This window comes from Panicum hallii, chromosome 3 (assembly GCF_002211085.1).
Source record: "Panicum hallii strain FIL2 chromosome 3, PHallii_v3.1, whole genome shotgun sequence".
Classification (NCBI taxonomy): domain Eukaryota; kingdom Viridiplantae; phylum Streptophyta; class Magnoliopsida; order Poales; family Poaceae; genus Panicum; species Panicum hallii.
In genome coordinates, this window is record NC_038044.1 from 17,312,555 (window position 1) to 17,327,916 (window position 15,362).

General features: G+C 49.5%; 1 protein-coding gene across 1 annotated transcript; it reads left to right on the forward strand.

Annotated features, from left to right (window-relative positions):
* The first annotated feature begins 4,215 nt into the window (after positions 1-4,215).
* Positions 4,216-6,971, forward strand: LOC112883853 (histone deacetylase 8). Its single transcript, XM_025949107.1, has 3 exons — positions 4,216-4,552; positions 4,663-5,243; positions 6,416-6,971. Exons 1-3 carry the CDS (start codon positions 4,264-4,266, stop codon positions 6,716-6,718), a joined length of 1,173 nt encoding a protein of 390 aa, XP_025804892.1. The 5' UTR covers positions 4,216-4,263; the 3' UTR covers positions 6,719-6,971.
* The last annotated feature ends 8,391 nt before the right edge of the window (positions 6,972-15,362 follow it).

Consider the following 15,362-nt stretch of genomic DNA (forward strand, 5'->3'; position numbering starts at 1 on the left):
GGTGCGGTGGGGTTAAAGGCACATCGGCAGAAGCCACAAGCCAGGGAGATGGCTGCTCGGTTAAAGGGGGGCGGGCCAACATTGTCATTGCAGGCGTGGCGTCCACTTCTTTTTTTTTTGGGGGATGGGGCTTCCACTAATTACTGTCCTGTGACATGTGTTATAGTGTCATAAAATTGCAGCAAGTACTCTTTACCATGCTGAACGGAATTACCATTTCCAAAAGAATACCATTCCTGGGTCCATTATTTTGAATTTTGATTTTAATCTCTGTATTTGAAATACTATAAATTCAAACTTCCAGTTGGATTTCAAATATCAATGAGCATCTCAACTTGGGCAGCACTAAACGTAAGACCACGCCACACCCTAGAAAGCACGGCCACATCTAGCTTCTCTTGACAGTTTTTTTTAAGGAGATACGGTAAAACAAAGTCGCATTTATTTCAGCTTACCTTTTTCTCTCATGAAAGAAATATCGAAGCCAAGCACAAACACATAGAGGATGCACATATTTGCGCACGAGTATCATAGCATGGCAATGCTATGCCTTAGGCTAGTTGGGCTGGTACATCAGCTTCACTCGCAAGAACAGTGTAGTGTGGTCCTACAACGTACTTCTTTCATCTGTGTTGACGTATTCTTTTTGCGCAAAAGCATGTTCATCTCTCTAATTTTGTTTATTTTTGTCACAATCAGCAACTTGTTTGATGCGAAATCATGCGTGGCAGATTAGTATAAATATTATGCAAACCGACGATATGAATCTGGTTGGTTTTGCCACAAATATGTGGCAACCGTCCAACAGGACGATTTGATGTCTGAACTGAACCAGGGCAGAACCATGTAATCCCCCGAAAATTTAAAAATATTTTCTCAAGAAAAAAAAATACACACAACGCATTGCATCGGATATTGTCCTGCATGCCGTTTGGCATGGCCGACTATGCAGTGGTTGTCACCCAGAAAAAGAAACATATACAAGTGGTCAAATTATTGTTCACTTGCGCATCTCAACTTGCCTGACACTTCTTTCTAATCTAACAATGCGTGCACGCATCGCTGGTTCGTTTCGCCGCACTGTACTTTTAGCAGCTCATTATTTTAGGTCAATCACATTGGACGATTCTCTAGAGAACGGTTCGTGTTTAACGGTTTCCCCTCGACGACAGCGTCAACAGAAGCGCCAGTCGCCAGAGCATCAGGATGAAAACCATCTCCCCCAAACCCGTCAGGATCAAGGTACTTCCCCGGTAATTACAGTAACCGTAGGCGCAGTGATTAGACTACCGACGATCGCAGCCTAGGAGACTGGAGACAGGAGATCCGGTGTCACGGTAAGTAATTAATTTTTCTGCAGGGCGGTAATTATTAATTTCCGGAGCACGGGGCCGGGCGGCGTGGCTGCTCACCAGATGAGTGAAGAGCTGCACCGTCCGTCCCAGTCCCCAGCATCATGAGTAACAGGATACTAGTACGGTGCTGCCCAAAATAAATACGGCGCTGCTCACCGGCGTCACGTCCGGCAAAAACGGCTGTCGCTTCTTCTGCCAATGACAGGTGGGTCCGGTGGTCCGGGCTTGCCTCCCTGCTGTTAACCCAGGTAGGCGACGGCGTGCTACACAGCAAGATAAACGCCATGGCGACCAAGGTTCAAGCCAGGCAATGGGATAATGAGAAAAAGGCGCAGAAACATGGGGCTGCACGTGACGCTCCCGTGCCGGTCGCTCGTGCTCGCGCGCTGCTCCGGCCTCCGGGGCGAGCTCCAACCCCGAGGCCGGGTCATGGGGTCATGGCGCAATGGCTGGGTCCGCTGGAACCAAAGCATTGACCTGTCCACCTGACAGAAGCGCTGAAGGTCACCACAGGTGACGGCGTGCTGGTGATTCTCCATGCTCCCCGCCGGTGCCGGTGCTCGTGCGCTAGTGGCAGTGAGTAGTGACGGTCATTAAGGTAACAGCGACTGCAGAAACGTACTAGTGGGCATGCCGTCAGATTGAAGCACCGACCACGGGTGTGCTAAGTTCAGCCCCCCCCCCCAAAAAAAAAAGAAAAAAAGAGATAATTACGGTCCAGCAAAGGCCAAAACCCTTGGAGTAACCACCGTAATCTTGCTCGTCGGACAGTATCATTCCGAGTGATGATTAAACCTGGCCGTGTGCGTAGTACCTGAGACGATGCCACGACGTGATCCATGCACCCATGTATGATTACAGCTCCAAACGTACCGTATGTCACGGGCTGGTGGCTGCTGGAGACGAAAGGCATTGAAGATAACCGGTCTCGTCTCCTCATTAAGTTCCGCGAAAGGTAGCGCCAACCCCGACAAAAAGGAAAAAAACGAGCAGCCATGAAACCGTACCGTTCGTCGCCTTGCCGGTTGCCAGCCTTCTTCATTCCCTCCCTGCAAAAAAAAAAATCCAGTTCGGAGGTCTGGATCGGAGGCTGTACGTGCACGGAACCGCATCTATGGTTGGTGCCCCGTCGCCGTCCGGCCGGGGGAGCCGCAACGGCGACCGGCTCGCAGCCGCCGCCGCTCGATCGAGCCAGCGTCGCGAGGAATACGAATATCACACCGGCTGCGAAGAGAAACCGGGACGGAGATCGAAGAGAACGACGCCGCAACCGCCGGAGGACACGCGACGGCCCGACGAAAGCAACGGGCGTAGCCGGGCGAGAGGGCAGCGCGGAGAGCCGGGAGGCACCGGGCGACCTAACCGAAGAAAGGTTAGGGCGGCATCGATCAGGATGCTCCCGCGGGCCGGAGGCGAGGCCTGATCCGCCGACGGCGACGGCTCGCCCTGCCCCGAGCGATCTGGTCTCCGCTTTTCTGCTGGTAAAGTACTGTACTTTAGCCCTACCCGTTCAATCATCGCCCGGGCCCGGCCGTGTCGTGATTAAGCTGCTGATTTGGGATTCTGGAGAGATCGCTTTGTCTGCCGCTTGATGCCGCGATGGGGCCTACCGGCACCTGCTCGCGCGGGGAAGGAATGCGGAGGGGGCGGCGGCGGCGGATCTTGTTCAGGGAAGGGTTCTGCGTTAACATCAGCGCGGTGCGACGTTTCTGTTGCAGCTGAAGCGGCTTGTACTGGGCCCCAGGACGCGCGCCAGGCGACCGGACCTGACCCGAACCCCGCACCAGGAATCAATTTGGCGACGCAGCTGCTGCCTGGGTCGCCGAGATTCCCCGGTGGACTCCACGTGCGGCCGCGTTGGCCACGGAGAGGGTGCCGATCCGCCGGGGAGCAGCGGCACGTTGCCTGCGCACGAGCGTGGCGTCGAGCGCCTCCGCGGCGAGATCGCAGGCGCGGCGCTGGTGCTTGAGACCCTACCGGCGCAGGCAGTGTTGCCAGCCGCTGGCGTTCCAAATCGGATGCATGGCAGCGTTGTCTGGAGGTGGCGAGGAGGCAGCTTAATTTTCTAGGACCCAAAATAAAAAACAGTCCTGCCTCGTTGCCATTGGCACGAAGCACATTTAGGAACGGGCTTAGACTTGGTTTTGTTGTTGGCAGAGTTAGGGCATTCAACGGCTGCCATGGGTGGTGAAGAATGATGGTGGTAGTAGCTGTGTGGACTGTCGTGGCACCGGTGGTGCCATCGGCCACGGCAAAAATGGGACGGCGGTACGAAAAGCGACAGAGAAATGTCCTTGTTGCCACGAGAACGAAGGATATGGTTGTTTTTGGTTCGGCGTACCAGTAGCGACGTGCACGTGCAGTGCAGGGTCCCGGCCCGGGACTTTTGGTTTGTCCTCCGGATCAGTCCTGCAGCAGAAGGGAAAAAACACGGAGGCTGACAGGCATATAACCACAATTACAGCACTACGTACGGTCAGATATTGTACTGACGAGCAGTTAAATTCGTCTGCCGACACTTATGCACATCAAGTGAACTTGTCTAGCCTCGATCTACAAACAGTGAACGTGTCGTCTGCCGACTGCAGACACTTTCTTACTGCCGCCAAGTAGAGTACTGCATGCTGCATTGCATGAGCAGCACTGAGATGACAGTGCTGTTGTATGCCTGTATTTCGTGTCGTCAGGGAAAAAAAAAGAAAAATAAAGAAAGATGCACAAGAGAAATACTCTACCAAAGGCCCACAAAGCTCCCTCGCTCAAACTTTGGGCCCATCGGTCCCCAGTTTGGCCCATGCAAGGACCAACTGCGTGTTTCTCACTCTCGAACAAGGCGACTCTGCTGGAACCGGAGTCAGACTGGGGCGTTGAACTGAACAGGGGCCGCCACCGGAAAAATCCACCGCCGATGGCCTCCGACTCCTCCCCGCCGGCGGCGGCGTCGTCGCCGCAGGGTCCTGGAGATAAGCTGGCGGTGTTCTGGCAAGAGGGCATGCTGGCCCACGACGCAGGCCGCGGCGTCTTCGACTCGGGCCGCGACCCGGGCTTCCTGGACGTGCTCGACCAGCACCCGGAGAACGCCGACCGCGTCCGCAACATGGTCTCCATCCTCCGCCGCGGGCCCATCGCGCCCTTCGTCTCCTGGCACTCCGGCCGCCCCGCGCACGCCTCCGAGCTCCTCTCCTTCCACTCCTCAGGTCAATCCCCAGATCTCCTCACAAACCTTCTTGTAATCAATTCCATCGCATTATTGAATTAATCGCTAACCACCACGGTATATTCTCTAAAATCTTGTTGTGGTTGGCAGAATACATAGAGGAGCTCGTGCAGGCGAACGCCACCGGAGCCAAGAAGTTCTGCGAGGGCACGTTCCTGAACCCCGGCTCCTGGGGCGCTGCGCTTCTGGCCGCCGGAACCACGCTCTCCGCGGTGAAGCACATACTAGACGGGCACGGGAACCTGGCCTATGCGCTGGTCCGCCCCCCTGGCCATCACGCGCAGCCCGACCGCGCAGATGGCTACTGCTTTCTGAACAATGCCGGGCTTGCCGTGCACCTGGCTCTGGATAGCGGGCGCTCAAAGGTTGCAGTCGTTGATATTGATGTGCACTATGGGAATGGTACAGCAGAGGGTTTCTATCGCACGGAAAACGTGCTAACGATTTCGCTTCACATGAGGCATGGGTCATGGGGTCCATCGCATCCGCAGAGTGGCTCCGTGGATGAGATTGGTGAAGGCAAGGGGCTTGGGTACAATCTCAATATACCTTTGCCTAACGGAAGTGGAGATGCTGGGTATGAATATGCGATGAACGAGTTGGTTGTTCCAGCGATTGATAAGTTTCAGCCTCAACTTTTGGTTTTTGTGGTCGGTCAAGATTCTAGTGCGGTAAGTTTCCTTCACATTTGTGTTTTCCTTACTACATTACATGTTGCATCCATTAATCTTGTTACAATTCCATGTATATTTGTAGCCTATCCATTGCAACAGTAGTCAATTTTGCTAAGTAAAGATTATGCTAGCAATTAGTGGATATGGTTGTGGTTTACAAATAACGGCAAGAGGTATATGATAAAAAGGAAGAACCATCTTTGTGCTAAACTTTTGCTTACTGTTGTGATGCTGAATGTACATACACGAAATATATCTGGGCATTACCTTCCTCTTATATGTGCATTTGGTGATTTTGTAGGTGCTACCCTTATATCATCAAGGAAATCTGAATGACATACAAAAACCGCAGTCTATATTAGATAGGGTGATATAAATTTGGCTAGGTGCTCTTAACATTATAGGGAAACATTGCTGCTGAATTTATTGTGTGGCAAATTTTACTGAAGTTGTTCAAATGCCCTTATTCTCTTTTCTGCCTTTCCTCAGACCAACTATAGAAACGAAACTAGCTTTTGGGTGGTGCAAGCTTGATTGCCTCTCCTGAGACTATTGCCTGTAGTGGTTAGTGCAAACTTGATTGGCTCTCCTGAGACTATCACCTGGATCAGCAGAAGTGCAGAACCATATCTCAAATCTGGAGTTTTTCATACATTCCCTTTGTGTTATGTAAAAGATTAGCAAGAACTCCTCTTCTAGTCGTCTCCTCTGTCATGACTCTTAACATTAGCAAGAACTCCCCAAATAGCTCCGGAGGCATTAGAGCATGGTTTCCTGATGAGTTTTGTATGGTTAATCTGAACCGAGTTAAACTCTTGGTTTAAAGGTTACTACAAAAGCCCAGCAATCAATTTTGATAATTCTATTCTTGCAATTTTTTTGATAGATTTTAGTGGAATCAGAAACAGCTTGCTTTATTTTTTCTAGTTATGTAATGAATTTCTTAAGCCAGATGGTTCTGTTGCCCTGCTGGATGAGACCTACTTTTACATTTCATCCTTGTTTTTGTTTATCATAATACTATGCAATGCATTTGGTGGTTATAATTGCACATATTCTTAGAAATGAAGGGTTTTTTTACATGGCATGATGATGCTGTCTTAGAAACTTTCTTTTGAACTCTGATACTACACTTAACTACTACTGATTTATTTGACTATTTTGTGCAGTTCGATCCCAATGGAAGGCAGTGCTTGACCATGGAAGGCTATCGGAAAATTGGGCAAATAATGAGGAGCATGGCTAATCGGCATAGCAATGGGCAAATATTGATTGTCCAGGAAGGTGGTTACCACATCACTTACTCAGCATATTGTCTGCATGCAACACTGGAAGGTGTTTTGGATCTGGAAGCCCCACTGCTGGATGACCCGATCGCTTACTATCCAGAGGATGAGAGATACACTAAGAAAGTTGTTGACATGATCAAGGATTCCTGGAAAGAATCCGTCCCTTTCCTGAAGGACATCTAGCAAGCACAGTTTAGTCGCCCTCAACTTCAAATCATTTATGCACCAAGTTCATGGTTTTCTATTGGAACTGGAATGATATTGCGCGTTGTTTTGTACATTTATAGGCTTTCTATTTAAGAACCCCCCGCTTCCGATGCAGTGTTGCACGCCATAGCATGCCATGTCAAGTTCAGTATTGTTTGCTGCTGCTGTTCAGTTTCAGAACATTAGGATCTTGCTAGCAGTTCATAAGCAGCCAGTCTTTTCTCTGGAAGTGTTGGTGATGACCTTGCGTCTTAGGCTATCACCTAAGGCTAGGGGCCCTCTTTGTGTAAAAGAGGCTAAGTTATGGGTCTAACGCCTTGTTTACGATGTCTAGGGATTTAGTTGCAGCGTTTAGGGGTCTATTTGTAAGATGCAGGGATTTCTTTATAAATCTTAGGAATCTTCTTGTAATATTTGACCCTAGTAATAGAATAAATATAAATAGCCTCCTCCTCCTCCTTATAAATAGAGCCTAGGGCTTAGGGTTTGGAGGAGAGAATTTTTGGCCCATTTACTCTTTTGCTTATCTAGTTTGTTTTCATTCCCACTATATCACTCTAATATCACTCTAAGATTATCTCGTTGAGCTTGGACCATTTTCTATACTTTCTGTCTGATCTTACCTCGTCCGAACCCAATAGAGACACCACCGTGGTCAAACAACCTTCGATGTTCGATGACACCGCAAAGAAGAAGCCCACCTTCGCTCGAGACAGGCCGCATCACTCGCTGAAAGTTGGATAGATGAGCCGAATAAAAAAAGTCCAATCGATGGCTACTAACCGATTACAAAAGTTTAAATTCCAGAGCAGGGCGCCTTCGATAAGATAAGTGACTTAACCCTCTCGTTAAACATTGCAAAAATCATGTTGCCATGGGCCGGGGCTTCAACAGAGCCACGGACTTAGAATGATTAACCTCCGATTCACGCTACTTTAACGAGCGAGGAGCAGTTCTGTTTTTGCTTTCCCACAGGACCAGTCAGCGAAGCAAGCAAGAAATTTTCTTCTCTCCTGGTGATGATCGCCCCCGTCAGCAAACGATCCAAGCTGATTACCAATCTTGTGTTCGTTTCCCATTAGAGAGCTCTAAAAACTTTAGAGGGCTCGCTCCCTCTAAAGAATCGCGGTCTTATTAGAGGCCGGATTAGAGGGCTGTTCGGTGCCGGATCTCTAAAATTTAGATGTTTCGGGTTTTAGAGGGGTGAAACGAACGGACCAACCGGTTATAGTCCGTTGGTTTGGAGCTTCGCTGCTGCGTTTATGAATCCAAATGTCTATCAGGCGGATTCCAGGAAAAAAAATCATCAAGCGAAGGTGCCGGGCAAGACTGCAGGCACCAATGTCATCAATACGTCACCTTCGCTCATCACCTCCAGGATAGGAGCTCGACTTCGCTTGATCGAAGCTGGCAAAAGCTCGGCCTATGTCAAGCTGGCAGAGAAAGCTCTATGCAGGTGAGTAATCCGGCCACTCAATGCCATAAAAGCACATTGTTTTTATGAGGTCTTGGGCCTCGCACAGGAAATTTCATCCATATGGTGCAGTAACCAACGAGCCACACTATCGTGCTTGTTTGTGCTAGAGAGTAATTCTTATTTTAAAGTAACCCATATGACAATTGCGAGGCGAAGGTGCCAGACAGTTTGTTAGGCACTGCAGCATCCTCCAAGATCTTTCCTTTGCCAATTTAACCATTTTGATTTTCTGGTGATCTTCGGCTTCTCTGCTACGTTCTATAGTGAAAAGAAGAAAGCATTCTCCCAGCCCATTTTTAATTTAGTGACAAGCTTCACCTTCGTTCTTATTCTTTCCATATATTATTCACATGCATGCGGCGATGGTCATTTACTAATGACTAGCTAGCTAGTCGTGTCTTTTTCTCTCTTTCGGAGCTAACCTTCGATGCGGAGTTCCCCATCCCTGCATGCAGGTTATATTAGCTTGTCGAATAATCATCCAATGTTTGTCCTCGCCATACGTTAACTTTTATAAGCTATCAGAAGTATACTCATCATGGTCGAAGGTAATGGTTTTCTATCCTCGACGACCACAGCAAAAGGGCTGCGATTTTCATTTTGGCAAAGGCCAGAGCCGAAGGTGCCAAGCAAGTTGGCAATTACAGCATCCAAACATCGAACGAAGGTTAAACTCCACATCCCCGCTCAAAATACTCTAATCCTACCACCTTCGTTGTTTTCCTTCGTGCTTTGCAAATGTAAAAAGCGCAAGACAACCGCATGAGGCAACCACAAAAGCTTCGATCGGCAAAGGGCTGCCATGTTGGCCTGTTAGCGTCGTCGCGCCGAGCAAGCAACAAGCCGATAACTACTCGAAGCTTCCAGGAAAGCCGAGCCACGCCACCGAGCAAGCAACAAGCAGTGGAGGCCTGGGTTCGAATCCCAACAAGTCAAAGGCAGTTTTTGCCAAAAAAAAATAATGAATCGAAAGTGCGAGGCAAAGGTTGCCGTACCAATACTATCATCACATAACCTTCGATCACCATCTATGCATGCAGCCGACGCGTCCAGACGATGTCGCTTACTTCGAGGCCGGTCTGTTACGATTACCGATTATAAGCTAACCTGCTTTCCCATGTGAAATTGTTAGGCAAGGATGCAGGTCGAGCTTCACCTCCGATCAGTCATGTACTCATGTGGAAGCCATGCAAGCCGCTGTCGCACGAGGATATTTCCTACCATCAAATAAACAGAGACACGTCCAGCCAGTATACTTTACCAATCATATGCAACACCATCGATCCTCAAAGTGCTTTGACTTTATTTCTTAGAATACTAACTATGAAGGTTATATTGAAGGTCATTACCTTTTTGATATTATGTCTCTATTGACCTCCGGATAAAATTATAGTTCTCATAGGCCATAACGAAGGTCATTAGCTTTCTGATTTCTTATCACTAATGATGATTAAAAAAATTCCATGATTCGTTGAGAAGGTCATGACAAGGCTTTGGACTCATCGGTTTTCTACCTTACTCACAAAACAATTCTCACTAAATTTATTGAATTTTTCTCTCACTAAATTCTATATTCGCAGGGTATATCCTTTAAAAGAACTTTACTTATTATTTATCTGGTACTGCATTTGCATGTTTTAAGTTATCTAAGCTTATAGTTCTTCAACTAAGTTTGTTCTATATAGTGAAATTAACTCACTAACTCCTCTCTTGAGGATAATTTCTCTTCCAAAAATGCAGAGTTTTCATACTTGGCTTTCTTGAGAAGGTTATGATTTTATTGGTTTTCTACCTTCATTGATCCAGAGAAGGTCAGATTTTTCGGAGAAGGTTATGACTTTATTGATTTTCTATCTTTATTGACCTAGAGAAGGTCCGTGTCGGTATTTTACCACCTGCCCACCGAGGGTATACCTGAGGTGGTAAGTTTTAGGTAGGGTGATGCCGAGATCAGGAACTCAAAGGTGCAAGCAACACAAGGTTTAGACAGGTTCGGGCCGCGATGTGCGTAATACCCTACATCGTGTTCGGTGGTTTGTATTGCCTTGGGTATTGATGTTGTGTTTTGAGGGGGTCTCTGCCCGCCCTTATATATCTGGAGGACAGGATTACATGAATCCTAGTCTGACACTAGCCTAGGAACCGTACTCGAGTACAGCTCGAGTAGCTTCTTCTGTATCGGCTAGTCCTACTTCGCATGCGAGTAGAGTATAACATAGATAAGGTATAGGACATGTCCCATCCCCTAATCCTGTATGAACTATGTTATGTACACAGTTCCGTAGTCCCGGGTCTGATAGTCCGAGCTTTTGAAAAGATTATGGTGAAAGTTATCACCATACTGGTTTTCAAATCTCTATTAACCACCAGAGAAGGTTACACCTTTTATTAACCTCTGAAAAAGGTTGGGACAAAAATCCCTGACTTAATTGACTTTTCTTAGTCATGGACGCGGACTATCCTCAAACAAAGAACCTTCAGAAGAAAAGAATATGTTTCAAAAATTAAAGTTCGAAGGTCCTCGAGAGACCAAGTCATTTATAGAGTGATTGTTGCTCACCTTAGATCATGTTCTCCCCAAACAAGTAATCTTCAGAAGCAAATAATATATTTTGAAAATGGAGGTTACAAGGTACTTGAGAGACCAAGTCATTTACAAGCATTCTTCGCTAACCTTAGATCATTGTTTCTTTAAGCCAAGAACCTCTGCAAGCAAAGAATGTGTTAGAGAACTCCAAGCAAAGAATGTGTTAGAGAACTTCAAGTCTTCTTTTGTATGGGGCGCGATGGAAAATTGCACTCCATATGGAGTAGCCCCCGAGCCTTAGGTTGAATCGAAGAATCAAGCTGAGGGTCAAATTAGTCTTGAATCTTCTTTTCTTATCCTTCGAGTATATTCAAAAAATAAATAGTCGATGACACATATCCTGCAGCCCCCGAGCCTTGAATCCAAAACTCTTATATTCGGAAAAAGGATCCAAGAATCGTGGCATTGGTGTTACTCTGAAATCCCGAGAAAAACTCTTTGCCTTCTGCACAGTGAAATTAAGCCTCCCGCTAGTTTATTTAACTGCGCGGTGACTTAGGATTTCTTCTGCACTCTCAGTCTTCATATGAGTCGTCTTCGAGTAGTTTTGCGGCTTCCGGCCCCCGAGCTTACGAGCCAGGAGAGCCGAAGGAGTCATGTTGAGTAGTGTGCATCGCCTAGCTCCCGAGCCTGGGAACTAGCGGAACTGCACGCCGTGCTGCTTGGAGGGTTGTTGCCGAAGCTTGATATGAAAAAAGACAATGCATACATTATGTAGCATAATGCATCTTCCGAGTAATACTCAGTAATAATGTGAAGATACCAAAATTTATTCGGTGTAAAAATTGCTGTGTCGAGCTCTTTTTTAGGCCATTTAAATCTCCCGAGTAGTCCACCCTTTACGTTCAACCGGTCTCAGTTTAGCCTTCGCCCATAGCATGTACAAGTCGCTTAGGTCTATAGCCTTCGCTCATATCATGTACGAGTCGTTTAGGTCTCTAGCCTTCGCTCATACAGGATGGGTCGCTTAGGTCATGACTAGAGATTCGAGGTTTCACGGATTAAAGCATTTGCTACTCGATTAGATTAGCGACCGTTAAGAGGAGACAATGAGCAGAAAGTAGTCATCATGCGATAAAGACGATGCACAGTGCGCAAAAGTAGTCAACGAAGTGTAGCTCTGGAGGGTTTCAATGCCCATCGAGAGTTGTACACGGATAAGTAGTCGACGAAGTGTAGCTCAGCAGGGTTTCATGCCCATCGAGAGATGTACACGGATAATTAGTCGGCGAAGTGTAGCTCTGGATGCCCATCGAGAGACGTACACAGATAGGTAGTCGATCATGGTGTAACCCCCGTGGGTTTCATGCCCGTCGAGAGGCGTACCCAAAAAAGTAGCCGATCTTGTGAAGAACAAGTCGGAAAAGGTACAAGTCACTTAGCTTGATTCGTGGATGAATGTCGACGAAGCCGTGGAGCTCGTTGATGGAGCTGCCACGGTTTGTTGATGAAGCTCAACTAGTCGAGAGCGAGCCTCACAGCAACGACTACATCAGCTACTCGTCTCGACTTGAAAACTAGTCGCACAGCAACGACTACATCAACTACTCGTCCTCGCGAAGTCGAAGTGATCGCCAGTGGGCCATGAGCCTTCTCGCGAAGTCGAAGTAGTCGCTGGCGGGCCGCCGAGTGAAGCGTCCCCCCATCAGGGAAGACTTAAAAGTGTTACTTTATCAGTCCCAGGAGGCTGATAACACTTTTATTACATCAGATGGTACATCACCGTACAACTCTTCACGGTAATGGGCAGTGAAGCGCCACTATCGCGAGGATTACAACTAAAACCCATACCACTACACCAACTACGAATAGGGGATCATCAGAGTCTTGCGTCATGCGGAGCTCCAACGGTGACCTCACCCACAGGCAAGACTGGGTGCAGGACGGAACCCTATAAAAGTAGTCGGGATCTTCCACTGTAAAAGTAAGAATGGGGTGAGTACGAACGTACTCAGCAAGTCCAATCACACCGCGGAGGGGTTATAACAGGATTAAATGCGCAGGATAATCCAAGGATAGGGTTATGGTCCATTTGTGGAAAACTTGACTTTATGCAAAGGTTCATTTAAAACATTTTCAAAATAGTCCATTAAGCATCAAGGAGCACATGGCGTTGATCCACACAGGATCCAGTTTAAAAACTGCTACCGGACTCCCCGTTCGTCGTAGCAGACGGCACGGCGGCCGGACATTTCCCACACAACCCACACCAGTCCAACCATTCCCAGAGAGAAACACTAGTTATGTGACCACACCGTAACTTGCCCAATATCGTGGGCACGGCTATTCGAATAGATTTTCAACTCTGCAGAGGTGTGCAACTTTACCCACAGGTGGGGTACCACAGCACGAACACCTTAGTGCCGGTGCAGATCCCATCAAAGCCATTACCCACCTTAGCTAGACCTGACTAGCCACCACGGGATCCACCAAGGGGTCACACAACCTATCTCTGAGGTCTAACCAGGGCATAAGTCACACAGAGCTTATCCCTTCTCCTTGATCACCCGTTGCTCTCAGCTCTCCTGATGGCTATCAGGCTAACTAGTGGGATTTATGCTAAGCCGTTGCCCATACAACGGTCAAGTGGTTCGCACGACAGGAAGCTAAGTGAGATGACACATCAACTCGGTCCTTAGGGGTGACAAGATGGATATCTCCCTTCCTCGCTCAACCACACAGGTACGAGCACACCAACGGCAATTCACACAGAAATGCCATCCATCTCGTCTAACTCACTTTTCAACACCCTATTTTATCCCTTCCCACACACACATTTTCTTTATAAGAATCCGGTGGTCAAGATATGGCTATCTCTAACAAGGGTGGCTATCCTACCAGGTTTCAGCACGCAAAACCATGCAATTTTATAAAACAGGCCACTGGGTTGAGTTTATAAAAACTAGGACAGAAACATGCACCAAGGGCGGGATTGAACTTGCCATCGTCGAGTCCTTGCGAAAGGTCCTGATCGAAGCACTGTCCTTCGGGTTCGAGGTCGCAGAACTGGTCCTCGGTTGCTTGGTCGCAGTCAGAAACTCCTTTGTTCACTCCGTGTCCTACGACGCAAACAAACAGGCATGCAATCAAGCGAGAGAACTAAAAGCTTTTATCGTTGAGCTTGAATCGGAAATAATTTAGTTACGGAGGTAGGGGTAATATTTTCGGGTGGTTTCTTAATGGCGTGGTTAGAACTATACTAGGAACGGTGTGGTAAAGTTTCGGGTCAATCGGAGGTCGTTTCGCACATAAAATGACGAGTTAAAGATGGTTTCAGGGGTCAAACGGGGGTCCAGGGACTTATTTGTAAGCTTTCTAGAAAAGGAAGGGCCTTTTCATTTATCCTGGAAACATTGGGGGCCCAACGAAAAGTGTAAAGGACCTACTTGAAAATAGGTTTATATCGTGGAGAGGTCTAATTTGGGAAATGTCAAAAGGAAAAGGTTCCTTTTGCAAAGTGGTCAAGGGTGAAGGGGTCTTTAACTAAATAGAGGAGAGGGGGGGCCTAGGGGCAAAATTGCCCCCTTTCTTCCTCCTCTTGCCCGTGGAAACAGAGAGGGGGGGGGGAAGGGAGCTCGGCGCCGGCCCAATCCGGCGGCCTAGGGCCTAATGGCGGCTAGGGATCGGGGGGAGAGGGAGAGGGGGAGTAGGGGGTCTCATCCCGAGCCTTACTCCGGGCGGGGGTGGCTCGAGGTGGCCGGCCGACGGGGCGGGCGGCGGCGGGCAGAGCGGGTCGGCGGGGCGGCGAGGGGAGCATGGGAAGGGAGCTGGGGGGCGGTGGCGCGGGTTGTGGTGGTGCCGAGGTGCGGGGGGGCTACTTATAGGCGGCCGCGGTGGAGGAGCGGTGGAGACCGGTGGGGAGGGCCGGCGAGCGGCGCGGGGCGCCTTAATGGTGCTCGGCCGCTTGCGGCCGTCGCGACACTGCGTGGCGGTGAGGGCGCCGGGCGCCGTACGTGGTGCTGTGCCGGCACAGGAGCGACGCGCGCGGCGGGGCGCGGCAGGGAGCAGCGGCGGGCGGCGCGGTGGACGACGGGCGGCGCGCGCGTGCGCGCGGGCGGCGCGGCGTGGCGCGGGCCAGGGGCGCACGCAGGCGGCGTGTGGCGCGGCGGGCGGCGCGGCACGCGGCCGGGCAGGAGCACGCGCGCGGGGGGGGGGGGGGGGTTGCTCGGGCGCGCGCTCGCGCGTGAGGGAGGGAGGGGCCGTGGCTCGGGGCCAAGCAGAAGGGGGCGGCGCTCGGGAGCAGGGGAGAGGAGAAGGGAGGAGAAAGGAGGAGGGAAAAGGAGAAAGGAAAAAGGAAGGAAAGAGAGGGAAAAGGGAAAAAAAAGAAAGAAATAGGAGGGAGAGAGAAAAAGAGAAGAGAGAGGAAAGGAGGGGCGCGTCGGCGCCGATCGCGGTGGCGACCGCGGTCGGTCGGCCACGCGCGTGCGTCGTCCGCGTGCTGCGCGAGAAGAGCAGCATCGCGCCGGCGCCGATTGCGGACAGCGGTCGCGCGTGAGCAGTGCGGGATGGGACGGCGATCAGGCTCGCGTCGGCGGTTAGTGTGGCGGGGAAACGGA

Bases quoted from the DNA above. Each gene is read 5' to 3' on its own strand.
- LOC112883853 (XM_025949107.1), top strand. From the start codon at position 4,264: ATGGCCTCCGACTCCTCCCCGCCGGCGGCGGCGTCGTCGCCGCAGGGT. The intron at 4,553-4,662 runs GTCAATCCCCAG...TGTGGTTGGCAG, and splicing joins CCTCTCCTTCCACTCCTCAG to AATACATAGAGGAGCTCGTG. The intron at 5,244-6,415 runs GTAAGTTTCCTT...TATTTTGTGCAG, and splicing joins TCGGTCAAGATTCTAGTGCG to TTCGATCCCAATGGAAGGCA.